General features: G+C 47.1%; 1 protein-coding gene across 3 annotated transcripts in view; it reads left to right on the top strand.

Annotated features, from left to right (window-relative positions):
* The first annotated feature begins 4,165 nt into the window (after positions 1 to 4,165).
* Nr4a3 (nuclear receptor subfamily 4 group A member 3) overlaps positions 4,166 to 27,421 on the top strand; it is a 41,058-nt gene continuing 17,802 nt past the window's right edge. For 2 of the 3 annotated variants that reach the window (XR_003711788.1, XM_028770295.1), the window contains exons 1-6: positions 4,166 to 4,725; positions 7,939 to 8,112; positions 10,234 to 11,192; positions 14,933 to 15,062; positions 15,517 to 15,689; positions 26,374 to 26,573. Coding sequence is in view for 2 of the 3 variants with exons in the window: in XM_028770295.1 (XP_028626128.1) it covers positions 10,236 to 11,192; positions 14,933 to 15,062; positions 15,517 to 15,689; positions 26,374 to 26,573 (1,460 nt within the window). In the remaining variant the exon portion in view is untranslated. Of the gene's footprint in view, positions 4,726 to 7,938; positions 8,113 to 8,922; positions 8,995 to 10,233; positions 11,193 to 14,932; positions 15,063 to 15,516; positions 15,690 to 26,373; positions 26,574 to 27,421 lie in introns of those variants that run through there. The other variant, XM_028770296.1, reaches the window with a different exon arrangement.

Raw genomic sequence — 27,421 nt, 5'->3', positions numbered from 1 at the left:
TCCTGTCTCCCAAAGCTGTGTTACAGACTCAGAACCATACCTGTCTTTTAACATAGATGCCGGGGATTCAAACCCTGGTCCTTGCATACCAAGTGTTCTTTCCCACTGAGCCATCTCCTCAGATCCTGGATTATATTTCTTTTTTCATCTTCCCTTACTTTTAACAGTAACCATTCTTTACACACTAGTAAAATCAACAAGATTACAGGTCATTCTTCTTAGACAGTTGTTTTGAATCCTACATTGTTAAAAATAATTGCTTTATATCAAATACACAAAATGTCCTCAAATTCCTCATTTTATTTTTCAAGAGAAATATATCTTTCTTTCTTACAGGCAGATTGGAGATACAAATCGACATCAAAATAAAATAAATGAAAGTTATCTTACAAACCTATAATAATTACTGTATAGGTAGCTTTTAACAAACTGCTATTGAAAAAGCAGAAATTAATTTCTTAATGTTATAAACTAGAACATACATGAAAGTCATTTCCAGAAAAAAAGGCCCAAACCTGGGATGTCTTCATTATGCCACAGATTAAGGCATGTATTCTATTCAGTTTCTCAAAATTGGAGGTACAACTGTATCCAGTACTGGATGTCACTTAAGAATATTATAATCAAAAAAGTAATCTAAATTTCTAAAAAAAATAAATAAATATTGTATAGGCCTCATAAAATATTATTTTCTATTTGTAGTTAATCTGACCTTTATAGTCCAGAAAAGAATAGCTATGAGCATACACTTTTTAGAAAAACAGGTAAATTCTGTTTGGCTCATGGAAAGAACTACCTCTCTTTAGGGACCTTTGATGAAGCAGAGGAGAGTGTCTATAAGAGGGCCCAGACCTGGCTCTGCCTCCATGGCTTTTCTTCTGAGTTTCAAAAACTTGTCAGGTATCAATAACCACTGCAAACTCTCCAGCGGTGACCATCCCCACTCTTAGCATCTCCAGCCAGGAACAGCAGACTATCTTAACCCTGACTGAGCAGTAAGGAACTAAGGCAGGTGACCTGAGTGATCCTCAGGACTGAAAGGATATAAAAGAAAGCACAAGAGGAGAGTAACATAAAACTAGCCAAGATAAGTCCCAAACACACACCCACTCAAAGACAAAATCTGTTCCTGGAGAGTCCCAGCTAGCCAAAGGTGAAATTTATTTTTTTAAGGTAAACTAGGATAATTGTTTCCTCTCCAGTACTACCACCCAGAAAAAAAGCACTGTTTATATAGAGTCCTAAGTGCTAAGAGTTGGAGAAGATCCTCCTTCAATCCAGGAGTGTCCGTGATACTGGTTTTTGTTACCAACACACATGCAAGCAGCATTATCATGGATCTGGTAAATTACTTCTGTCTCAACTCAGGACACCGGAACCCTCCAATTCACATGAGCAAAGTTAGTGACTTTATAATAAACGGAGTGAGCAAGGACCTTTCACATATTCAATTAGAAAATGGAACGTATTCTATAATTCCATGGAAAGATGTCATGTCTCCTAAAAATTGTACCTAATTTTAGGGTTCCTGAATTGAGTGATTCCAGCTCTGCATGAGATTTTAAACTGAAGGAGAATGGGTGGGGTGCAGAACACAGATGAAATTTTTACAGCATGGAAATAAAATTATTTTTAAACCTTCTTAAGGGTGAAGAGTTAGGCAAGAAGTAATACGTGGAAAACTGTCAAGTGCTTCTCTACACACCCACCCACCAGATACCATCGCAGCCGGCTGGGGGAGTCTCCCTCTTCTTGCCTGACAGCTTCACTTTCTTTGAGGTCTGGAACTGGTGATCACACTGGTCCGTCATGGTATTTTCAGTTAACAAAGCAGTTACTCAATAGGGGGAAAAAGGCACAAAGGATCGGGGCAGCTGCTGCTGCACCCATGATGCAAGTGCAGGCTGAGCCCCGGGCCTCCACCGCCGCCTCGACTCCTCCGTGACGTGCGGGATGGGTATCCCCGGCTCTCAGGAAGTGGTGGCCGCAGGCAGCTCCGCCCCCTCGCGAGTCAGGGCCGGCCGGGCAGGCTCGGTGGTAGGACCTGGCCCAAAGGCTTGCGGAAACCGGGCGAGCAGATCGGGAGTACCGCGCTCGGCCTTGCGGGCACGCGCGCCCCAGGAAGCGCGCCTCGCTCACGCCCGCGCCTCCCTTTCAGCCCCCCTACCCTCGGCCCCACGTTGCCCGGCACCAGACAGGGTCGAGCGAAGTACAAGATGGCGACTCTGCAGTCCGCTCTCCGGGCAGAGTCGGGGCGCCCCTTCGTGCAGCGCGCGCGCGCGCTCCCGACGCCCCACTAAAAATAGCCGGGGCCCGTCTATATTTGGTTCGCCGGATCCCGGCGCGGACGCGCGCGTCCCGCCCCGCCCCGCCCCACGCCGCGCCGCGCTGAATGGAGACGGGAGGGGGTGACCGAGGGGAACCTACTCCGCTATCTGCCGCGCGCGCCGCCGCCTGGGCCCGGCCAACCGCCCAATTTAGTAACATCGCCTGCGTCAATCACGCGCCTCGCGTGCGTCAGCGCCGCGCGGCTCCAGGTCCTGCTCCCCCAACCCCCCCAGCCTTTGAATGGATTCAATGTAGGAGCGCCCTCCTTCCTTCTGGGCTAGGATGGGAACGCACCCGCAGCCAGGGGGCTCGGTTCCTCTGGGCTGGGACAACTTTCGGAGCGTCCCCTCACGGTCTGAAGCACACCAGCCTGCTAAAGTGAAAGTGGAGGCGTAGACGTACAGAGACACTCTATGCACGTGTTGTTTTGTTTTTCGAGTTTCTGGTCCTAGTTCGAACCTTCTTCGATTCTGAAGCAAGTGCTATGACTAGGGGAACCTCTTCCTCCAACTTTGCCACCCACACGCTCAAGTGTTGGGACAGGTCAAAAGAAAATGCCACTTGGGGTTCTAGTAGACCACTAGAGATCGCGTCTTTCTGCGTTGTTTCATTCACATATTTCCCTCGGTAAAAAAATCATTTCTGAGAGAGGTTACTTTCACTTAGCAGCAACCTTTAGAACTAAGCGTTCTTAACTTGAACATGTTTTGTTCTTTTGTTTGTTTGTTTTGTTTTCAGCAAGAAAGTGACACCCTAAATTCATTTCCAGGAAGAAATCGCTGTCCCTTACACTGTTGCCCAGACTTTCTGCATACTTGGAAGACAAATGTACCCCCCAGGAGACCATAGGAAAGAACCCCTAGAGACATCCTAATGAATCCTGTTGACTGGTTTTGAATTATTTCATTTGAGAGATGGAAGGGGAGGCGTCTACAACCCTCAAAAAAGTGAAAGTGCGAGTAGAGTTCCATGCCTGACCCGGTGCTGGGGAGGAGTAGAGAGAGGATCTGTTTAACAGTCAGACACACTCAGCTGTTCAACACGTGTGGTATGTTTGTTTTATATATAGTTTCTCGTGCAGCGCGCGCGTAGCTGGATGTGTACTTCTTTGGATTATAAAGTGTCCAGTAAAAGAACCCCACACCATAAGTGTAAAGAAATAAAATCTTGTCCCTGGAGCCGGCTGCAGCCTAGGGCAAAAACACCAACAGCATGACAGGAGGAAGAGGCAAATTATGCCTAGGCGCAGAGGGCCAGAGAGAAGTAAACAGCCTTAGAACCATTGCACGAGGGAAGCACAGCTGCACCTCAGGGAGTCTTCGGGCTGGTGCCAGACTCCTTTAGCAGCGACTGCCAGGTCACTCGGTGAAGCTGGCTGGCGTAGCCTTCCCTTTCGGAAGAGCTGTCCTCTCTCTTACCCCCTGGACCTGGCTAGGTGCCTCGGGGCAGCCTCGGAGGCGAGCCAGCAGCACTCCTCCAACTCAACTCCACCCGGAGCCTGACAGCTGGGCGGTCCCGCCTGACCCGCGGGCGGGCTGCGGCACCCTCCGGTAGACCGGCGCCCTGGCAAGCGGCTCCGGTACAGAGGGGTTGGCCGCGCCAATCTGAGAAGCCTCAGGGCTGGGGTCGGCAGCTCCCCGCGGTTTCCATTGTGCGACCGTGAGAATGGCCGGGGAACGCGCGCGCGCGCACACACACACACACACACACACCCTCGCACACGCGGAACCGGCTGGGCCAGGGGAGGGAGGAGGAGGGTGACGTAGCGTCCCATGGCGTCACATTGACGTCTCGCATTCCAGGCACTCTATGGAGAGGCCGCTAGGGCTCCTGTGGCATAAATGACGTGCCGAGAGAGCGAGCGAACGCGCAGCCGGGAGAGCCGAGTCTCCTGCCTCCCGCCCCCCACCCCTCCAGCGCCTGCTCCTCCTCCGCTCCCCATACACAGACACGCTCACACCCGCTCCTTCACTTGCACACACAGACACACGCGCGCTCACACGCTCCGCACACACACTCCACTCTCTCCCGCGCGCTCACACCCCTCTCGCCCGGCGCCCTCGCCCGTGTCGCGCCGCGCCGCGCCGCAGCCGGACGCCCCTCCAGGGCTCACTTTGCAACGCTGACAGAGCCGGCAGTGTCCGTGGAGGTGGGAAACGTGGCGACATCCTACCCCCTGGTCGCAGCCGGAGACTGGACGCCTGCGGAACCTCTCGGCGGCGCTCTCCCATGAGTTGGGATCGCAGCATCCCCCGCCAGCCGCTCACCGCCTCTGGGAGCCGCTGGGTTTGTGCACCGCAGCCCTTCCGGGACAGCAGCTGTGACTCTCCCCCAATCCAGATTTCGGGGTCGCTCTCTAGAAACTCGCTCTAAAGACGGAACCGCCACAGCACCCAAGTACGTACGATATGCCCAGTTAATATGGGGACTTGCTTAAAAGTTGGCGCGCTGGGAAGCGTCGCTCTTGAAATTGACAACTTTTAATGTGGGGTGCCCCCCTCCCGCCGCCTCCCCTCTCAGGCTTTGCTCGCCAAGAGACCGGTGGGTTCCAATCGGAAACTTTTCCCATGTAGCTAGTCCTCAGGGACTCTGGAGCTTGTGAGATTCCTCTCCCCACCCAAAGAGGCGAAAAGCCTCTAACAAAGAGGAGGACCTGGATTTGAGCTGTAGCTGCTACAGCGTTGTAATTCAGGGTATTTCGGCTCTAGTTGTCATGGTAATGATGCTCTCGGCGGCGGCGGCGGCGGCTGCGGCAGAGAGTTAGAGCCCCGGTGATGAACGGCAGTAATTTTCCTGCCTTTTAAGTGGGATTGAAAATAGGGACTCTGGTGGGTCCGAGTTAATGTGTCTAATGGTGAAACGGAGCTGGTTGTCTGGGAGAAAGCTTAGAAGGGACAGTGCCTGGGCAGCAGCGGCCGGAGTTTGCAGAGGCGCTGGAGGAGCTCAGCAAAGAGGGTGTAATTGTAGGAATGCGGCTTATTGTATTGAAATGAGCCCGGGGCTCCACTAGGCACGTCTGCCTGGCGTCGCCGACTTGCTGGTTTACACTTTTCCCCACGGAGGTAATCGGGTGTAATTGACGACTCTCGCGCCCCGACACGCGTGGGGACGGCGTCTCTCTTCTCCAGGCCTTGGCTGGTGTGGGAAAGGCTTGTATTACTTTTCAATGCGCTTTCGGAGAAGTTCGGAGAGTGCTTTATTCTTAGTAGGAAGGAAAGTTCTCGATGGTGAAAAAGGAGAGCCGAGCAGCAGAGCGCAGCCAGCGGAGACTGGCTTTCAAAGGCACCTCTCGAACCTGTTGGAGGCTTCCGGCAGTCATGTGGGAGCTCCTGATCATTGGTCCCTTGATTTCCAAGAACGTTCTTGGAGGTGGCCTTTTGTTTATGTGACCGGGTTCTCCTGAGGAAGAGCCGCGGGGAGTGTGGTCATTAGTACTCTCGAGCTGCTTTATCATAGGGCCTTGGGGTGCTGGGAGAGAGGTTACAGGGTTCGGTTCAGCCATTCCTTGGCTATTCCAATTCTGGAGATCCTTTTTCAACAATCGGGAAATGTTTCTTATAGAACCAAGTTGGAGAAAGAAAAGCTGCCCAACGCACATACACAATGAATGAAATTACTTTATTGGAGTTGTTTTAACCCAGCAAGATAGGCATACCGTGAACGCCAAAGACTGCCGGGGGCCACCACTCCCTCCCCCCACAGGCACCCCCCCCAAATCCCGGACCCAGCGCTCGCTCACAGAAATTCTCCCCCGGGTTTGTCTCAGCTCCCTCCGTCTTTCTGAGAATCTCTGTCTTTCCCTTTCTGCCGGTCTCTCCTCCACCTCTCTTGCCCCCGCCCAACCTCCGCCCCCGCTCCCCGATTGGAAACTCCGCGGAGGAGCCCGGGTCACAATGGTGTGTTTCACGGTTTCCTCCACACACTTCACCACGGGGAGAGGAACACGGGGGTGTTCCCTTCGTCTGCCCCGGAGAAAGAAAGGGGCTTTGACAGAGGTAGTTATTTCTTCCTAATTTACAACCCCGAGGCTCTGTGCTCCCGGCCCCAGCGGCCACGAGCCGGAGAGACAGAACGTGTTTCCAGGCGCAGAGACTTTACCTAGGAAACCGGCCGATGGGGGGGGCGGGGGGGCGGAGAGAGCGATGGGGTGCTGGGCTGGGCTGTACGATGGGTGGTGTGCCGGCCTCTGAGAGGAACCCCTTCCCTGGGGAGGCGCGACCCCCGCCCACCCGAGTTCAGAAGCCTCCCCTTAGAGAAAGACTACTCTTGAAAGGCTCCCAGAGAGAGTGGGGCTAGGAAACCCAGTAGAATAGGGGGTGGGGTTCCTGGAAGACCCCCCCCCTTTGAAGATGCGAGAGGGGGAGGACGAGAAGCACATGCTACAGCTGTGGAAAGATCCACTCGTGCCAACGCTTCAGCGAGCGCAAGGTTTCCATCGGAGTACCTCGGGTTGGGGATGGCAAGGGAATCCCCCATTTCCTGGCCATCGAGAATTTCCTAGACATGGGGAACCCGAGCCTCTTTCTCTCTACAAGCAAACTCTGGGCGCGGGAGTGGCAGGAGATGTAACTTACCCCACCCTTGGCTCCAGCTTTCACCAGAGATCTTTTGGTTAGTTTGGGGGTTGGGTTCCCCTCCAAGGGGGGAGGGGGCACGTTCCTAACCTTTGAGGTGTGCCCACCCCGAACAAAGGGGGCGCTATAAGCCGGAGTTAGGGGCAGCTGGAGCTCTCCTCCCCGCCAGTCAAGCTGCGCTTCCAACTTCAAAGTTTCACTAGGCTGTGCACCGGGACTTTCGCCCGGGAGCTGCTCTGGGCGCCCTCCGGAATGTACCCCCTCTGAGCCACCGGGTGGCCTGGAGCCTTGAAGCCGCCCACCCTCGGGGACACCGCCCGCTGAGTGCAGGGCACCTCCCTGGGTCCGTCGCAGCCGCAGCCAAAGCTGTCTGCCCCAGCGCGCGGCTCCCAGCACAGGCCTTTCCTCTGTGCCCTTTTGTTTGCTTGACCCCTGGCCCTCGAAACTCGCGACTAATAGAAGGGAAGCTCCATTAGCATTTAGAATGAAAAGCGCAGACTTTCTTAATTCCTCCGGGCATTCATGCATTCGTTCCGGACTGTGTGCATTTCCTACGCGGCGTGGAAAATTTGTGTTTGAGGAGTGGGGGCCATCGGAGTTGAAAAATGGCTATTTTCTTCAGTATACTCACTGAGGCCACCACCATCCAAATTCGGGCTTATATTCGTTCCTCAAGTGTCCCCTTTACTTCGGTCTTCCTGACTTCCCAAGCTGGGAATCAGCAGTGGGTGTAGAAAAGATCAATTTCTTGGCGACGACCACGCAAGGATTTTAGCATCAGATCGCGTACCACAAAAGAAAGGGCTGTGAGCTCACTGGGTGCCGGCAACCTTCCCTTAGCTTCCTAGGACAATGTGATGCTTCTTGCCCAGTGGCTCCGTGAGCCCTAAGCACATTCACTTAACCTTATGCCAATTCTTTGTAATTATCTAGCGTTTCTACAGGTCCCCCACCCCCACCCCATTCACCCAGCCCGGGGAAAGATGACCCAGCTTAGTCTTACCACAATCTCTGTCCCCTCTCTCGGTGCCTGCAGAGCCCACTGCGGGAGAGCGCAGCCCTACAAGCCCGGGCGCTGAGCCTGGACCCTCAGCAGAGCGGGCCAGCACAGCGGCTGCTTCGCCTATCCCGACGTCCCCGCCTCCTACACTCTCAGCCTCCGCTGGAGAGACCCCCAGCCCCACCATTCAGCGCGCAAGATACCCTCCAGGTAGGTCTGAAGCCCTTATTCCTCCCAAGCAAGGGAAATGGGAGGAGAAACCAACAACCAGCGGGCAGTCTGGTCAACCTGCCCAGTAGCAACATGTAGGGCTGCTGGCCCTACATTTCACAGCACAGGTGGCTTCCTGGCACGAAGCTCCGCTGTGTACCACACCCTGTTGCTACCAAGCAGAGCAGAGAGTTTATAGGAAGCATTTCTCAAAAGTATGTTTCCTAAGAAGAAAAGCAAATACTCCAAGCGATCAGGATACGTTATGTTTTTAATGGCTTTATTTTTGTCCATTTATATCCAATATACTCATTTAAGGGATCAGTTGGGGAGATAGCGAACATTTTTATTGATCTAAAAACCCAGATGATTTGTGATGCAGGAGTTTGGATGATTGAGGCTCAGAGGAAAGGGAAAACCATGTGAGCTACAAACAGAGAAGTAAATGTAAAGGCCTCAGATTTGGTTTGCACGACCTTTTTACAAATTTGGTAAAGGTATAAGAAGAGGCAGGCCTGGGTGGGCACCAAAGATACACAGATACAGTCGCTCTCCTGCTGGAGACTTCAGAAAGACAAAGAGCAATAGTGAGAGGACAGAATGGCAGGTGATTCTGAGGGGTTCTTAGAGATGCAAAGAGAGAGGAGAAATGAAAGGGCCAGGCTGCGTGTGCCTTTTAGACAGCTTCCATTTCATCCTAAGAACTAGACACCAAGATAAGAAATCCTTTAACTCTGAGCTAGCTCAGGAGGCCTCATTTGAGAAGGCAGGCATGAACTGTCCACTCCTCAACGCTGCTTCTTCCAACAGGCCCTCAGCACCCTTTTTCACGTCAAGATCTCATCCCATACACGCATGACTCAATCAGCTTTGGAAATGTGGGTAAGAGAAAGATGTCAAGGGAAATGTGAAGCACCCACTTTTCTGCTAATCACACCTTCACACCACACTCTCCAAGAAGTGAAGCACCTGGGTTTCCTTTGACTCGGAAAAACCAACCACCAGAAACTCCCCGTGTTACCCCTTTGACTTAGCCATAAAAAAGGAAAATTATTAGAAAAGTCATCCACAAGAGCCAGTAACTCTCAGAGCCTTCTCACCTACCTCAACCTCTGTGAATATAGCAAGCACCCCTAGACCAGCTGCTTTGGAAGTCCAGCCTAGGCAAACTGGCAGAGAGACTACATCTGTTTTGAAATTGCTTTCTTCTCTTCTCCCCCCACCCCCATGAGAAAATACCTAGACTAATGTGCCTGTTAGAAGAGCTGTTAGCTGTTGTTATAAAATGGCTCTAATCTTACTAGGTCAGAATTGCCTACTAGTCAGAACTGGGAAGTGTATATACATCTATGCATCCACACATACAGTGTTTAGGAGAGAACAGGTTTGGTGGGTGTGCTGTTACAGCTGATCTTTTTCTTTGCAGATGGCATCAACTCCCCCAGTCCATTTCCTGGGCCTACATGCCCACCTCACCACTTAAGCTGGCTGAAGTCATCAGTAGGGGTCCAGTTTGTGCAGGCTGCTAATCCTGTTTGGAGGAGTGGGTGGGAAGCAGCGACCACAACTTGTGTGGGCAGACTTAGTTGGCACTCATAAAATGTTAGCATGTCACTGCCTCCCTTGTCCCACACAGGACATCTTTTTTTCACTAACTTACAGGTTTACAAATCTGTATGTCTTGGGGGACCAATGGCCTCCTCTCCAAATTAGTTAACAAGACATTTCCTTCTTGGCTTTCTCTGTGGCTGGGGAGACCACTCCAGTGTTTTGGGTTTTTTTTGGGGGGGGGTTGTTGTTGCTTAGGACTTAAACTAATTTTTAAAAATGACCTGGGCTTGTGAGGGAAAGCATCCTTATCCAGATTTGATGAACAGAGCAAGGGAGGGAAGATTGGTGTAGCCATCTCCAGAGAGTCCATTTTTATCGCCCCTGGGGCCCCTTTGTCAGTCAGGGACTCAGCTGTCTTCCCAGCGAAGAAGAAAGTAAGCTAGGGGCATTCGGTCTTTGCCAGCAGGTGGGAGAGAATGCCACTTTCTCTGTTTCCTGATTCAAGAGCAGTGGATCCAGCTGGCGATGGAGTGTCAACTGGCTTCTGAGCCCTTTTCTCTGTCCCTGCAGATATGCCCTGCGTGCAAGCCCAATATAGCCCTTCGCCTCCGGGGTCTACTTATGCCACGCAGACTTATGGCTCGGAATACACCACAGAAATCATGAACCCCGACTACGCCAAGCTGACCATGGACCTCGGTAGCACGGGGATCATGGCCACCGCCACGACGTCCCTGCCCAGCTTCAGTACTTTCATGGAGGGCTACCCCAGCAGCTGCGAACTCAAGCCCTCCTGCCTGTACCAAATGCCGCCTTCAGGGCCTCGGCCTTTGATCAAGATGGAAGAGAGCCGCGAACATGGCTACCACCACCACCACCACCATCACCACCATCATCACCACCACCAGCAGCAGCAGCAGCCGTCCATTCCTCCTCCCTCTGGCCCCGAGGACGAGGTACTGCCCAGCACCTCCATGTACTTCAAGCAGTCTCCGCCGTCTACGCCGACCACTCCAGGCTTCCCCCCGCAGGCGGGGGCGCTGTGGGACGACGAGCTGCCCTCTGCGCCTGGCTGCATCGCTCCGGGACCGCTGCTGGACCCGCAGATGAAGGCGGTGCCCCCAATGGCCGCTACTGCGCGCTTCCCGATCTTCTTCAAGCCCTCACCGCCACACCCTCCCGCGCCCAGCCCAGCCGGAGGCCACCACCTCGGCTATGACCCCACGGCCGCAGCTGCGCTCAGTCTGCCCCTGGGACCCGCGGCCGCCGCGGGCAGCCAAGCCGCTGCGCTCGAGGGCCACCCGTATGGGCTTCCGCTGGCCAAGAGGACGGCCACGCTGACCTTCCCTCCGCTGGGCCTCACAGCCTCCCCTACGGCGTCCAGCCTGCTGGGAGAGAGCCCCAGCCTACCGTCGCCACCCAATAGGAGCTCATCATCAGGCGAGGGCACGTGTGCGGTGTGCGGGGACAATGCTGCCTGCCAGCACTACGGAGTCCGCACCTGCGAGGGCTGCAAGGGCTTCTTCAAGGTGAGAGCATACCTCCTCCAGGTACTTCCTCCGCTCTGCAGTCAGACCCCTTGCTGAGGCATCTAAGTGGGTGTAGCTGGAGTCTTTGCCCTTGCCAGTGTGAAAGCTATAATCCCACACACTATGCATTCAGATTGATTCCTAGGCCTAGACCTTCAGACCCGTCTTTCCCAGGGTGTTTAAACTCGACGTTCCCGAGTAAGCTGTCCATGCACTTGAAGGGCCTGCATCAACCTACTGTCCTGACATTGCCTTCTGGGGATTTTTTGTTTTGTTTTTGTTTGTTTGTTTGTTTTTTCTAAACAGAGTTTTCTGCAGGTTCTCAAAAAAAGATCTAAACTTTCACAATGCCCAAACATCATCACCCCTTCGCTGTCCACCCAGAGTGTGAGAAAATAGCACTTGCGTGGAGACTTGGGCATTTGTGTCTCAGTCTTAACAGGAAGAGCCACGAGATTTAAGATTGAATTTTGGTCATTCACTGGCTGTTTTAATTCAGTGTGCTTTGAAACTCGATAATTATTATCGCTGTTTTTAGAGGAGAAAATGGAGGTTCAGAGAGGTCATTCAACTGCCACAGAACTCACACTCAGTGAGTTGGAGACAGAAGGTCAACTCATAAGCCCCGTGCTCCCAAGATGCTCTGCGGTGGCAGTATAGAGGAGGAAGGCAGCTGGCTAGAGGCAGCTTGGAACAGCTTAGTCCATAGAAGGGTAGAAGGTAGAACTCAGGCCTTGCCAATCCGCCCTGTCCTCTAGGAAGGCCTAACTCCCTGCATCTGTGCACACACAGTGCCCACAATGATCATTCTCTCAGAGTGGGGAATTTTTCAGTGAGAATATCATTGGCTTCCCCCATATTAGCAAAGAAACTGAACCCTAGAGAAGTATCCTGTGGTCAGGCTTGTGCAGTGATGTGGCTAGCATATGGGAGAAGGGACAGCTGGCTTCTCTTGACTCTGGAGTTTAATGGTGTTCCTCCCCATATATGGGGGGGAGCATTGGGGGCGGGGGTTCAGCTTTCTTACTCTTGCTGATCTTTCTGTTGTCAGTGAGTCTCAGATGGTTCCAGACATTTCTGTGTCATTCTCTTTACACCCTAACCTACTGATACTTCAGGCACAGACAGACCCACTCGAATGACATCGGTGAAGTGGGAGGCTGATCGGGTGACAAGGATTTGGGAGGCAAAGAGAGCGTATACTTAGGAGCCGGAATCAGGGTTGGAAGATTCAAATAGGAATCCTAACTTGTCATCTGTCTGTTTATAACATTGGACATAGGCCTTCTTTCTAGATCTTAGTTCCCCAACCAATAGATCAAACACAAAGAAAGGCCGTACTAAATAAGATATCAGCATACAAGAGCGATTTCTAGTCTTTTAGTCACAAAACAGTAAGTATCAAATGAAGACTAAGTCTTCATTTATGACCATGCACATGTTTGTGGCTAGACATACAAGCCAACAGGCATCTGGTTGTCACATGACAATGGTTATCACATCACTCACTGAATTCTCTAGGTAAATGAAAGGATGCTTGGATAAAAATGTTGCCATGCGAAAGGCCCCACAGATACACACGTTTGTGATGTTTTAAGGGCAAAACTTCTTTTTAGTAAGCCATTTAAGTTAGCCCTTTTTCTTTTCCCATCAGTGTTAGGGGCTGAATCTGGGGCTTTGTGCTTGCTAGGCAGGTGCTCTACCACTGAGCTAGTCTCCAACCCTGGGCTAGCCTCCCCTTTTTCTTCCTTTCCCCCCTTCCTCCTGTTACTCAGGGTTTCCCACATGACTACATTCCTTTAGCGGGTTTGAGTTTTACAACATTTTGGTGGAAATGCTGAAGGGTGATAAACAGTCAGCAGGAAGGGAGAAAAGAAAGACATTCCAGGAAGAGATGAATAGACTCCAGAGCAGAACCATCCCTAAGCATTGAGAACTTAGTACCACATGGGAGTGTAACATCCCGGCTAGGAATGCACAGTAACCTTTCTCCAACGTTTCCCTTTTCTTCAGCAATCCCTTGAAAACAGATCTATACTTGAAAGGGTGGGGGCAGGCCAGGGTAGGACCACCCCACAGATCTGTGAATTAAAGGAACTGGAACTGGATTTACCCAGTGGCTTTCTACCATTAAATTGAATTCTTTAAAAATGTGACATGAAGTGCAGTTAATGAAGGGAATTCGGTGATTGAACTGTAACGATCTCTCTGTCCTTACACTGTGCAGACACACACAAGTCTGGAGATGGCTTTGGGCTGTTGGGGAAATGTATACCTGCAGCAAAATGCCATGGACACTTAGATTGGCACAGTGACTTGGGGATAATAGCAAGGAAGGGTACTAGAAAGTATGGGCATGTTCTGTGAAAGAGAGCTTCATTCAGAGGCTGGTATCAGTGCAGACTACTGAGAATGGAGGTGTTGAAAACTCAGATGCAGCAGCTGTGCCTTAGACTTGACATAGGGTGGCTTTGTCATATGTATAACCAGTCATTCCCTTAGGTGAAAAGAACACATGACAGGGTAAAACTGAATCCCTGGGAAATAAGAAGAGTGGAGAATAAAAGTCATAAGTGAAACTAGAATTTTGAACCCAAAACAGATCACTAAGCACAGCTTACCTAAACTTCTTTTAAAGCATACCCCATGCTTCCCAAATACATTCCAGTGTTCTGCTCTGGGTAGAGTTGTATAGATTCTGGTCCTTTGGAACACTTCATCCTAACTGATAAAATCCAACCATTTGCACAAAGGTTTGTTTTTATGGCTTTATAAGTACTATTTTACATCTGGAGCGTAAGAGATGTTTAATTATTGCCCCATGTGTTATTTTAAAAATCCTATGTGATTAAAAAAAGTGATGTTATTTCAAAAATCCTATGTGATTAAAAAAAGTGATGTTATTTTTATCTCCAACATCAAGTTTTATGATGTGTTTTTGATAATGTGGTTCTTTTTGGTGTCTGAAATAATAGCCATTTATGAAATCCTGGGGTGTATATGGCTTTCATATTTATTTCTTTCTCTTATTCTTAATTGGCTTTGGGTTTTCTTTCTTGGATATGACAGTGATTTTTCTACCCAACTTTAAGAATGTGCTTTTCAAAGTCAGAAATGGACAGCTTGTTATATATATCCTTTAAAGCTAAAACAAACCAAGTAGTAAAATCACATGGATTTATTTTTTAATTAAAACACAATTTCCTATATGTCTTAGAATGACAATATTATTTCCTATATGTTTTTAATAAGACAAGCTCAGATTTTACTGTGTATGATTTCATCTATATTGAATAACAAACCCAGTTGTGATATCTGGCATATAATAGTGATACCATACATAGTACAGCCCAGATAATTCTGATTTTATTTTAATAAGGTCAGTGATAATCAGGGGAGTAGAACAAGTAGAAAATTGTTCCCAAGGGGATATTAAAAGTGGAGATAATCTAATCCTCCAAGGTACGATATGTTGACCTGGTAATTTCAGATATGATTTTATCATTCAGAGTTGGGTGCCTCCTGAGACTCGCTTCAGAACAACCCAAGATGATTTTCACTGTCAGCCAGGAACACTAATAAAATTGTTTTTCCTGCAGGCTAGCGTGTTAGGAAATTAAATTTATCTAATTATACAAATTGCACTGTCGCTTTTCACGTTGTAATTAAAATACATCTTGTCAGGTCTTGCCTCTTTCCAGAAACTATTAGTTGACTATCTCTGTGTTATATTTTCTCAGAGAACTGTGCAGAAAAATGCAAAATATGTTTGCCTGGCAAATAAAAACTGCCCAGTAGACAAGAGACGCCGAAATCGATGTCAGTACTGCAGATTTCAGAAGTGTCTCAGTGTCGGGATGGTTAAGGAAGGTAAGAGCGTGTGCTTCTCATCCAGTTTGCTAATACCCTCAGACAGTGAGATCTGCTAATATTTACACTGAGGCAGCACATCTTCCTAGTGTTTCTTTCTTTCAGTCGTTTTCTTTTTTAATGGTATTTATATTTACACTAAAGTCACATTGAGGACTGCTTAATCTAATTTCTCAAAAGTCAATTTTATAAAAAGCCGTTGTTCTATTTGAGAAGATTTTTCAGAGCTATCTCGTCGCCAAGTGTGAGTGTGGGATAGCTTTTCTTTTTCCTGATGATGTCAACTCTCACTCAGTCACTGTTGAGCATTATTCCAAACTTAACACTGCTTTGAAATGGGGGCTCTCATCCATCATTGCCAGGCTCTAATGTGTTTGGATTCCTCTTCATGATTCATACCTATTCCAAATGTGGTCTTTAAACAGTGTTTTTTCCCCTCTCTGTGTCTCATCAGTTGTCCGTACAGATAGTCTGAAAGGGAGGAGAGGTCGCCTGCCTTCCAAACCAAAGAGCCCACTACAACAGGAGCCCTCGCAGCCCTCCCCGCCATCTCCTCCAATCTGTATGATGAATGCCCTTGTCCGAGCTTTAACAGACGCAACGCCCAGAGATCTTGATTATTCCAGAGTAAGTTCTATGAACGCTTTCAAGTGATTATGATTTTTTTCATTCATGATAACAGCAATAAGAATTGGTTGAATGACTGTGCCTGGCACTGTGCTAGTCAGTTTTCTACCTTTCTTATAGTTCCCATTTCATTTAGCAATAAGTGCATTCACTATACCAAATAACTTTTACCTTATTGAATCTCTAAATGCCTTAATAAGTAACCCTGACAGGGCTACACCTGTCACTCCTGTGGTTGCAGGATTTCTGGTGGTGCCAATGAAAAGCTTCACAGGTGAACTGCAATTTGTAGGGTTTCTCTTCTATTCTTTTTTGATGGTTTAGAAATTGTGACTATTGTATTTCTCACCTTGTGATCAGACTCTTAGTGAGCCCCAAGTTATCCTTAAGTTGCATCCTCACTGATTAACTTGCTGCTTATTTATGGGTGGGGTGGGGTGGGTGGGGGTTAGACCCTGGGGAGGAGTAAGCCCTGGCCTTGGCATCAGAGGCATCAAGAGGGAGGGAACACTGCCATTTCTGTTTCCTACCTGTGTCACCTGGCTCCTGCTCTTGACTCTCTCCTCCCTGCAGTGGAAATGATTACCATATTTAACACCAGAGGAGGGTTTTGAGCATCAGTCACACAAGGATGACAAAACCATTTTTTAAAAAACATAAGTGATTACCAGTGTTGTTATTTCAGTCAACCAAACCATGTCGACATTTTAATTTCACATAGGACATTGTAAAAAAAAAAAAATCTCACCAGTATGAAGTCTGTTAATTTCCCTAATTATGAATGACACTAGGAAGGGTGATCAAAGATTTTTTGAGAAAAGTTAAAAATATTATGATAAGGTCATTTTTATAGAATTTTGAAAAACAGAGTTCTAGTAAAATACAGTCTTATTACAGATGGAAGAGAAGGAAAAAAATTATCCTAGTTACAGGATAATTTCTCTTGTTAAACCTTGTGCCACACTGTCTCTTTGCACCCTTGAACTGACTATGAGCTCTAAGGGGCATGGATTACTTCCACTTGAAAATAAGCATGCTTAGAAACACGAAGAGAGATGGTATGGAGGTCTCCCACTGGCTGATCTGACTTCCTTCCCCATGGCTAATTCAGCGTTTCCAGCATCTGGGTGAACGCCTGGCAGAGAATAGTTCCAATGTTGACTGAAATGCTGGGTGTACCCGCTGAGATCTTCTTGCCCCCCTCCCTGCCCTCATTTTAGGCCCTCCCTACACCTTATCACAAGATCCCCTATAAGTACCATGGTAGAGCCTTGGCACCAAAGGTTGAGGACTCTTACTCTGATTGTAAAGTAGCATCTCTTGATGAAAGTCAAGTCTCAAATCGTATAACAGAATAGCTCACTAAGGGCTCAGGCTTTGAAAGCAGGCAAGTCTAGATGGAAATCCCAATGCCAGCATTTACTAGCTGGGTGACCTTGAGAAACTGATATGTTTAATGCCTCAATTTCTTCATCTTTGTTATTTGATAATATTATCTGCTTCCTGGGATTGTTTGTAAAGAGTAAATATGATGGCACTTGTCAAAACATGGGACCTGGTATATCGTTACCTTGATCAAACTCTTCACTCTGGACATTTATCAAATGTGCTAATAAGTATAGGCACTGCACAGTTAGATACTATGTAGCAACACCATTAAAATAGGTATTATTATCCCAGTGGCCCAACAAGAAAATCAAAACAGAGGGAAGTGAGAGGATTGAGTAGCCCAAGGTCAGGCATAAAACAACTATCAGAGGTCATATTCGTAGTGACACTTCACTGACTCTCTGGTTGCAGTGAGGGTGGGAGCCACAAGGGTTTTGGACAGGGAGATTCTCCTCCCCAAAGCACCCCACCTCCTCCTCTGCGATTCATCTGCAGTAATGAAGCTTCAGTAACGGCCTTGGCTAAGATTATAGCCTACAATCTGTCATCATCGCAGAGCATGTGGTGTTACTTCTGATGGTCAGTCAAGAAAAGTTGCCCCCAAATGATATTGTGTCCCCCCAAACTATCTAATTATCAGTATATATGGCCTAACTTTCATGCAGCAGCAATGTCTCCCTTGTATGTTGAGTTGTCCCAGCTGGGAAATGTCTCTACATTGAAAAAAATCAATCCAGTGTGTTTGCTTGTCTCTGCACCATTCAGTCTGTTAGTCTGGAGTCATCATCTTCATCAACAAACATTTATCCAATTTAATTGTTAGCTTTGCCCCAAATAGCAGATTGCCCATGCCAAAGTCTGGGTCGCACTGATGCTACCTTTGAGGCCTAGCTCAATTTTGCAAAGCATATTTGTTTTAATTGCATTGTTTTGGGATCAGGTTAAACTTCGTCGCTTGGGTTCTCCTGCATTTAGATAGCTCTACAAAATTATCAAAAAATTGGACCAGAATCAACTAAATTAAAAAGACTTTTAAAAAAATACAGTGAGCTTTCATCAAAAAACTTGGAAGAAGACACAGGAGCATGCTGATCACATTTGCAGATGACAGAAAGCTGGGAGGGATCGCTAATATGATGGATGTCAGTATCAACATTCAGAACGATCTCGACAGGTTGGAACAGGAAGGGCTAAAACCATCACGAAGAAAGTTAACAAAAATAAATGTGAAGCTCAACATTTAGATTTTTTTTTTAAAGGGGAGAGCCTTGGCTTGTCAGTGGTTCATTCAAGAGTTTATTCCACAGACACTCAGTATGATCCAACAAAGTATGTGTATGTGGAAGGGGGCTGGTGCTAAATTACCTGCTGTGGTAGTGGAAGCACACAACCAGAATCCAATTCCATATGGTCCCATGGACTCTGTCCTTTCAGATCTCACTTCAAGGATTGAGTCCAATCCAAGACCAGATTTATGGGGAAAGTAGACACACTCTCTGAAAACTTGGGTGGAAGGGGAAAAAAGAAGATACTTAGGAAGGGGGATTGTAAAAATTAGGTCACTCTCTTTTCCCTGTATCAAGAAGAAAAAGACTACTTCTGTTCCCCCTGGCAAATCTAGAGAAGGAAGATGGTGGGGAGGGGAAGGATGCTTTCAAACCTGCTTTAAGGACAAGTTCTCTGGTCCACACCTACTGCTCTCAGAGTGAGGTCAGAAAAGCCAGAGTGGTCAAAGACAGTCCATAACAGGATTCTTCATAGAGGGAAAGGTGTCTGTATGACATTGTCTCTTCCAAATCTTAATTAAGATTTTATGATGCTGAGGTTTATTTAAGTACTTAGATGCAGAAATATGCAAGAATGAGTATATAAGTACACACACACACACACACACACACACACACACGACTATTGATGTTGTTACCTGTCAAAATATTAGAGTTACTGCTGGGGAGTTGTCTAAGTTGGTTAAGTGCATACCACACCAGCATGAGGACCTGAGTTCAAATCTCCAACATTCATATAAAAATCCAGGCACAGCAGCAAACTCTTGAAATTCCAGAGCTGGTGAGGTGGCAGTATCCCAGGATACCCTGGGGTTTGCTGGACGTCTGTTCTAGCCAGTGATTGAGCTCCAGGTTCAATATAAGACCCTTTCTCAAAAATAAAGTGGATTAGGGAGTGGAATTGGGGGAGAATATGAGCAAAATATCTTGTATGCATGTGGTGGTTTAAATAATAATGCCTTGATAGGCTCATACGGTTTGAATGTTTAGTCACCAGGGAGTGACACTGTTTGAGATGGATTAGAAGGTATGGACTTGTTCCAGTAACAAGTGGGCCTTACTGGAGGAAGCATGTCATTGCAAGCCCCCAGTTAAAAGTTTTCTTTTAAGAGTTGCCTTAGTAATGGTGTCTCTTCACAACAATAGAACATTGACTAAGACAATGCATTGACATATGACATTTTCAAAGAATTAATATTTTTCAAATAATTAGAAAAATTTAAAGGTGGAGAGTTGACAAGGAAGTCACCAGATGTTGAGCTCTGGTCTCCACCCACACAGGCATGCACACATGTGCATATACCCTTGCATGCACATATACAGACACATACTTAGAACACAAAATCAATGAAACAGGCAAGATGGCTCAGCGAGTAAATGCTCTTGCTGCCAACCTTGAGGGCCTGAGTTCAATTCCCAGAACCTGCATGGTAAATGGAGAGAAACAAATCCCACACCACAGCACTGGTGTGCCCATTCACATATACACAAATAAATAAATAAATAAATAAGGGGGGGCGGAATCTTTTCTAAATGAATGAAACAAAATGGCTAATTTGATCCAGACATCATCTAAAACATTTTCACATAAACCCTCAACTCTGTGCCACAGAAATTATAGTGTCAATATTTTTTTTAAAATATCATTGCCTGAAATTAAGCTTGTCCAATACCTTCCCCCTAAAATTTTGTAACTATAAAATCATAGCACTGGATGACCTTGAGATCACGTAGGGGAACCCCTGTGTTTTAAGAGGAATACATGAGGGCTCAGCAGGGATAATTCAGTGGTCTAAGGCTGGTGGCAGGGCTGAGACAAGATAGGAATCATCACTCAGGGGGATCATGCTTCCCTGCCATCATACTATCCCTGCTAATTAATGACAACTTATGCAAAAACCTACAATAATATAATATGTATTTATACCTCCTCACCATGTTCATGGTAACATTATATCCTTTTCTAATCAATTTGTTTAGAAGTAAATACAAAGAAACATTGTTTCCTATACATTAGCAGCTACCGGACCCCTCTCTCAATTACTGATAGTAACATTTTAGTATGCATTCATAGCTTAAGGTATGTTAGACAAGTTGCCCTATCTAACAGTTGATTTGGCCAGTAAACCTATTAACTGCTTCCCCCAATGATCAGGTCACTAGAGAAAGAAGAAAGTGTCTGCCAGACGGTGCCTTTTAATCTCTATGTAGCAGAATATATGCCTTAAAGGTAGAAACTGAGCGAGCCCCCTTCTCCCCGAATGTGGAAAAGGAAGGGTTTTGTTCCAAGTCACAGAGGGAGTGAATGTTTTAAGAGGCCAGGATGAGCGCTCCTGAACTCCGTGACGCATTCCTGGCTCTGGAACCTTCACTTCTCCTGTGGGCCAAACTTCTCTCCCTCAAAAATGAGCTCAGATCATTGTACATCAGTGCAGTCAAAACATGTCACATTTGATTTGTTTCTACCCGCGGTGCTGCTATTCCCTGCCCCACAGTTGCTTTTAATTTAGCAATACAAGTATATATAGATACTGGGGTTTGGCTTAGGTGCCTGCATAATTACTAATGAGGAAATATACTTAATGTCCTCATTAGTTGGTCATTCCAAGTATTTTCAGCACGCTACATGTTTTCTGGTAATCATTGCCACTTAGTGCAGTCACAGACTGCAGCTACGAGAACTATTGCTCACATCAAACCAGACACCCACCAGCAAATGCCACTTCAATGCTAATGAGATAGCCTCTAAGACCCAACGTAGCCAGCACATGCTAGACTTACAGAGACCACAGCATGAATGCTGCAAACACTGGTTTCAAGAAGCTTTGGAGGGAGACATTTCCCAGTTAATTCACTGGGTGGCATCAGACAATTCCTTCCATCAGGGCCCTCAGTTTGAACCGTGAAGAGACTGGAGAAAGCCATTGCTGTGATCTCTTCTAGTGCTCTTCTTATCCCCTAGTGCTCCCATCATTAAATCTGCTACATATGGTTCTACCATGAGTGTGATACCCAGACTGCCTCCAGACCAGCATCTCCCTGAGGGTGATCCCAGACTGCCTCCAGACCAGCATCTCCTTTAGTGTGATACCCAGACTCCTCCAGGCCAGAATCTCCCTGAGTGTGGTACCCAGACTCCTCCAGGCCAGAATCTCCCTGAGTGTGGTACCCAGACTCCTCCTGGCCAGAATCTCCCTGAGTGTGGTATCCAGACTGCCTCCCCAACAAAGACTGGCAATGTTTGCTTTAACATGCAGGTCCCCCAGAGTCACACCCAGACCTACTGAATCAGGCTTGAAAGAAGGATGCCAGAAAGAATCTTTATTTTAACAAGAGTCTCAGGTGATTATTTGGCATTGTAAGGTTTGAGAGCCACCAATACAATGACAATTCAACTTTACTTTGAATGTCCCAATTTATCTTAGGAATGAGAAAAGATGAACTATAAAGTTTCCAGAAAGCACTCAATTCACTTAACAAATATATAGAGCAGGGGGCACATGGATTGTGGATCTGATAAAACTCTGCCCTCGTGGAGCTCACATGCCAGTGAAAGAGAAAAGAAGGTACTGGAAACATGACCTGTAGTGACGCCAAACTTTTTTTTTTTTTTTTTTTTTTAGTTTTTCTGAGAGAGGGCACAGACAAATTGAGAGATAGGGATAGGGATAGGGATAGGGATAGGGATAGGGATAGGGATAGGGAGGGAGGGAGAGAGAGAGAGAGAGAGAGAGAGAGAGAGAGAGAGAGAGAGAGAAGGTTAGGAGAAAAATATATTCATCACTGATCTTTCTTCATTACCAACATTTTAAATATCACTTTAAATTTATTTTACTTATTCTCATATGTATGTGTGCATGTGGTATGTACTTGTGTTCAAATGTGTGTGGGGGGGAGGGATGAACATACATGTGTCTTGTGAAGTCTAGAGGTCTGTTGTCTTTCTCCGTTACTATCCTCCACACATATTGAGGCAGGGTCTCTCATGAGCCTGGTGCCAGCTAGTCTAGCTAGCCTGCTGGCTTTCAGGAGTCCCTTGTCTCTGCCTTTGCAGGTTAGGATTATGGGTGGCCCATCATGCCCCATGGGAGTTTTATATAATAAGTTCTTCATGGTTGTATGACAAGTGCTTCATGCACATCTCCATCTCTCCAGCTCTAAAATGACCCTCTTTAAAGCACAAAACCCCAAGACTATGTACACATAATTTGGCTCATATAATGATCACATCTCTCATTCGTAGTGATATAAAGGCCAAGAGAAAAATAACATACTAAGAGGGGTGGGGCGGGATTCCATTTCCTTCGGATAGTTCACATGTCCTTCAGATAGTTCACGTGATTATCGAGGGCTGAAAGGGCGATACATATTCAGCTCCATTCTGCTATTAAAACATCACGTGTCTAATTTTTCAGAGTGCTTTTCTCTACTTGAATAACTTATAGGCCTGGGCCACTGCTGAAACCTGACCCCCACAGTTGCTGCTGAATGCAGCGTGCAGGCTGTTTGGGTTAAAATCATATCTGTTTGCTGTTTGTGCAGTTCTACATTCTCCTTCTAGGGCCTTGGTAGAAATCTCCATCCTTCCCTGGCTGTCAGTGAAACTGATGCTCCATCTCTGACTAGTGCTAAAGCCAGATTCTGATGGATCAAGTATCCTGATATGCTGGAATTACGTATTAGCAGAAATAGAGAGAAACGTTCATTTTAAAAAAGTCTTTCTGTATTTGGTCTATGTTTGAATGAAATAATCGATGAACAAATACCTTGGGGTTTTCTATCTTGCCCAGAGATGTAGGGATTGTAAAGAGGCATAGCTGGAGAGCCAGCTCTTTGACTTCCAGGTTTAAAAGGCTAGACCAGGCAGAATATGTGGTAGCCTTGGCGTGTTTCTTTAAATTTTATATTCAGAGGAACATACATGAGGAACACACCCATATCATTGGGTGCCCACCCACCCGTTACTGGGCTCAGGTTGTATTCAGTTTGGCTCCAGAATTCTGGGGCTTGGACAAGAATAACTGCAGGTGAATCCCAAAGGGTCTGCAGTCAGACAAGTTGGACCTGCTGAGTTTTTTCCTTGCTGAGGTCTGTCAAAATAAAAACCATACCCCAGGCAGGCAGGGACTGCTCTTACCAGTGCAGGAAGCATGAACCGTGAGCCCAGCAGGGATTGTCCCTGCAGAGCACCCTAGTGAAAACTGCATGCTCTGTTGGGTTCTGAGCAAATACCAGAAGCACAACTGTTGTTGATTCGTGAATGCTGGTTTTGGGGAAGTGGATGCCGAAAGCAGTTAGTTGCAGCTCCTATTCCCAGGGGGACATTTGCATCCTTCCATCTTCTTCATTTCAACCCACTACTTAAAAACAAAATCGTGCTGGACCGGTGTCAAATTCCAGGCCATAACATCCTAACTGGTGTGACTTTGCCGCATTTAGAACCTTCAAATGCAAGCGGCAGGGGAATCAGCAATTAGCTAATCTACAAGGTGCCCAGAGACTACAACAGGTACAGAGCAGCCACTGCGTGATTTTTTCCAGAGATGTGCAGCCGATCTCTTTGCTCAGCTCTTCTCTGGTTAGGAGAGTGTGTGTTAAAAAGAGAGAGCAGGCTCACTCAGGGCCTCATGGCCTTTTCAAATGTCCTTGGGAAGGGAGCTGCCTCCCTCTCCTGGACTTGTTCCCATGCCCCATGATACCACCCACTCACTGTCTGGGGGACTCATAATCCATCCCATGCAAACTGTGACATGGTTGGGAACAGAGGAAGCCTGGCTTTGGACTAGACCTGATGTTACAAGATCTTGGAAGGTTGAGGTGAAAATTAGAAAGCGTCTGCTTAATGCAATACAGTCCTTAATCGATAAATGGGGAAGGCGAGGGATAGTGACGGTGTCAGAACTCTATCAGTGACATCAGTGTCATCTGCTATTTAGCTCCCTCTACATCTCAGCCCTCCCATAGACCTTTAGCAATGTTATTATCCCTTCCCCACAGAAGAGAACTCTGGGCTTGCTACAATATTTCACAAATCAGGAGCCCAAATAAAACTGAAGTTAAAGTCCCTGGGCTCAACATCTGATGTCTGTATCTTTATGTCTTACTGCTCCTTGGGGAAAACAGGGGGGAAAAAAAGATCCGCTTACATTTAGTGTCTCATCTCCTAGCATGAGGGAGGTTTTCCTGCCTTATTGGTCATTGGCTGCTTCTCACCAGCTGTGTCTCCTCCAATCAGGTCTGGGCTTTCTGGCAAAATATAGACACTCACCCTGACTATTGCACTGAAAGAAATAAAGTCAGGTGGAGATGTAGCTCAATGATAATGCACTTACCTCATGTGTATAGGCTGTGAGTCTGTTCCTTTTGCATCATCAGACATCTTTGGAACGGTTCATGGGTGCTGAGGATTAAAGATCAGAGCCTTAATCGTTCCGAGTAAGTAGTAAGCTGCATCGCCAGCCTACATCTAAGATACTAAAAGTCAGCCTGTAGTCTCGGCACTCAGTAGGCAGAGGCGAGATACGGCTCCAAGTTTGAGGCAGGCCTGATACACACAATGAGACTCAGGCGAGCCATGGCCCCATAATAAGGCCCTGTCTCGAAATACAAAGTCAAGAGACATAGGACTTAAAATCTCAGACACACACTAAACCCTAGCTTACAGTGGGCAGCTATGTAACTTGGGAAAGTTTCACAGCTTCCTTGAGCTTCAGTTTTCTTATAAAATAAGGGTTAACATCCCTGACTGGTGAGAATCAAGAGGCGGGGACAACTTCACTCTTTCCAGTGAGCATGAAGGCAATGATGCATCTGTTCTCACCTATTCACACCTGTTCACACAGATTATCACATGTCTCTGTGCTGTTGTCCCTTGATCTTGCTGCCTAGATCATCCTACCTGAAACAGAAGAGGTGTTGCCTTCTTTGGGAGAGGCAAAACTGTGCCTTTACCAGAATAGCCAAAAGCTTGGAAGAGACCTCCTCCCTCTCCCCTTCCTCCTCCTCCTCCTTCTTTTCCTTTGTCTTCCTCCTCTGTCTTCCTCTTCTTCGCACCTTCTGCTCATCCCACCCCAAGTCCCTAGCTCTGTGCTCTCCAGTATGTCTTTCTTCAGTGATGACCATGTACCCCACCCACCTAACTTTTAAGCACCGAAAATATGGCTAGTGTGATAAGAAACTGAATTTTTAATTTTCTCTAATTTTGATTAATACAAGCAGCCACAAGGCCCCAAGTCTGGTAGCATATGGCTGTCTGGGCTCCGCCACAAAGGAACTCCCCAACCCAGCACGCCTACTTCCAGTTTTATCTCATAGAAATCCATCAGCAGTGAGCAAAACTCAATCATTTCTCTTATTGGTTAATTGTGTGATTCACACATCAATGGCCATTAGAAACACCCTTTTTGAGAAAAAGCAGCCTGTTGGACCTACCCCCCAGAGTGACCTGGGATTGCCATTTCTAGCACATTACTAGCTGTTACTGACTGATGTTACTGGTCTAGAGTCTATATTTTGAAAATCTCTGGCTCCTTATTGGGAACATCTTATTGGGAGATCCCTATTCTATGGCAGAACTCACTGAGCCAGAAGGCCTATTCAGACCCAAGGTCCTAGGACAGTGGTTTGCCTTCGGACAGTGGTTTGTCCCATGGGTTGCTCTGTGGAATCATCTATGGAGCTTTTAAAGTTCCCAGTGGGCAGACCCCACTCCAAACCACTTAAACTAACCTTTCTAGAGGCAGAACTGAGACACTTTATAAAGCTCCCTAGATGACTTCAACAAACTCACTGATGGGTCTTGAAGGGATTTCCTTCTATTGGATAATAACAATAAATTCATTTTATTTTATGTCCCAGGGCCATTGGAGGATCAGATGAGGCTGTGAATGTTAATGGTTTGTTAAGGGGGGCAGGATTTAGGCATTGACATCTAGGCAGGGCCAGTCTTAAATGATGACACCATCCGCAAGCAATCAGGGTAAGGCTGCTCTCTGTGCATTACCTTCCAGTACTGTCCCACCGACCAGGCCACTGCAGGCACAGATGCGGAGCACGTGCAGCAGTTCTACAACCTTCTGACGGCCTCCATTGACGTGTCCAGAAGCTGGGCAGAAAAGATCCCGGGATTCACTGATCTCCCCAAAGAAGATCAGACGTTACTTATAGAATCAGCCTTTTTGGAGCTGTTTGTTCTTAGACTTTCCATCAGGTAGGTCCTATTGTCCTATCTTCTCTCACCCTCCTCATTTATAACAGTGAGAAGTTTGTTCAAGAAGCAAAGATGAAATGCATTCAAACATTCAAACACTGAGAAGTGGGGAATAGAAAGCACTGGGGTGGGGGGGGGAGAAGTGGGGGCAGGGTGCTACTAGGACCCTGGGTTTTAGTCTAAGATCTAAGAGGAGTAGACATCTTGTAGGGCTCTAAGCAGAGCATTGCCTCACTAGAAGTCCAGCTCTGGTCTATGAAAAATAGGGAGAATAGATATGATGGTCCCTCAAGTCTGTGGCCCCAGGACTGTTCTCATGGTGCAGGTGTTTGTGGAAATACTGAGTTTAAATTATGAGTTTCTATTTCACAAGTGGTTATTGCAAATGGGCCTCTGAAAGCTCCACAGCTGAGCTCTCAGGTCAACAGACTTGCTTCACCCTTTAGTGTTGAGTGGCAGCAAGCGTGAGGAGGAAGTGTATTCTTTTTATTTTTTTAATTTATTTTGTATACATCGGTGTTTGCATACACATATGTCTGTGTGAGGGTGTCATAACCCCTGGAACTAGAGTTATAGACAGTTGTGTACAGCCATGTGGGTGCTGGGAATTGAACCAGGGACCTTTGGAAGAACAGCCAGTGCTCTTAACCACTGAGCCATCTCCAGCCCTGAGGAAGTGAATTCTATCTATCTGCCTATCTGCCTATCTATCTATCTAACTATCTATCTATCTATCTATCTATCTATCTATCTATCTATCTATCTATCCATCTGCCCACCCGCCCACCTGCTCATCTGTCTTATCTATCTATCTATCTATCTATCTATCTATCTATCTATCTATCTAT

This window comes from Grammomys surdaster, unplaced genomic scaffold (assembly GCF_004785775.1).
Source record: "Grammomys surdaster isolate TR1022 unplaced genomic scaffold, NIH_TR_1.0 199, whole genome shotgun sequence".
NCBI classification, from domain to species: domain Eukaryota; kingdom Metazoa; phylum Chordata; class Mammalia; order Rodentia; family Muridae; genus Grammomys; species Grammomys surdaster.
Note: the sequence above shows the minus strand (reverse complement) of the source record. Positions and strands in the feature narration are given on the sequence as shown.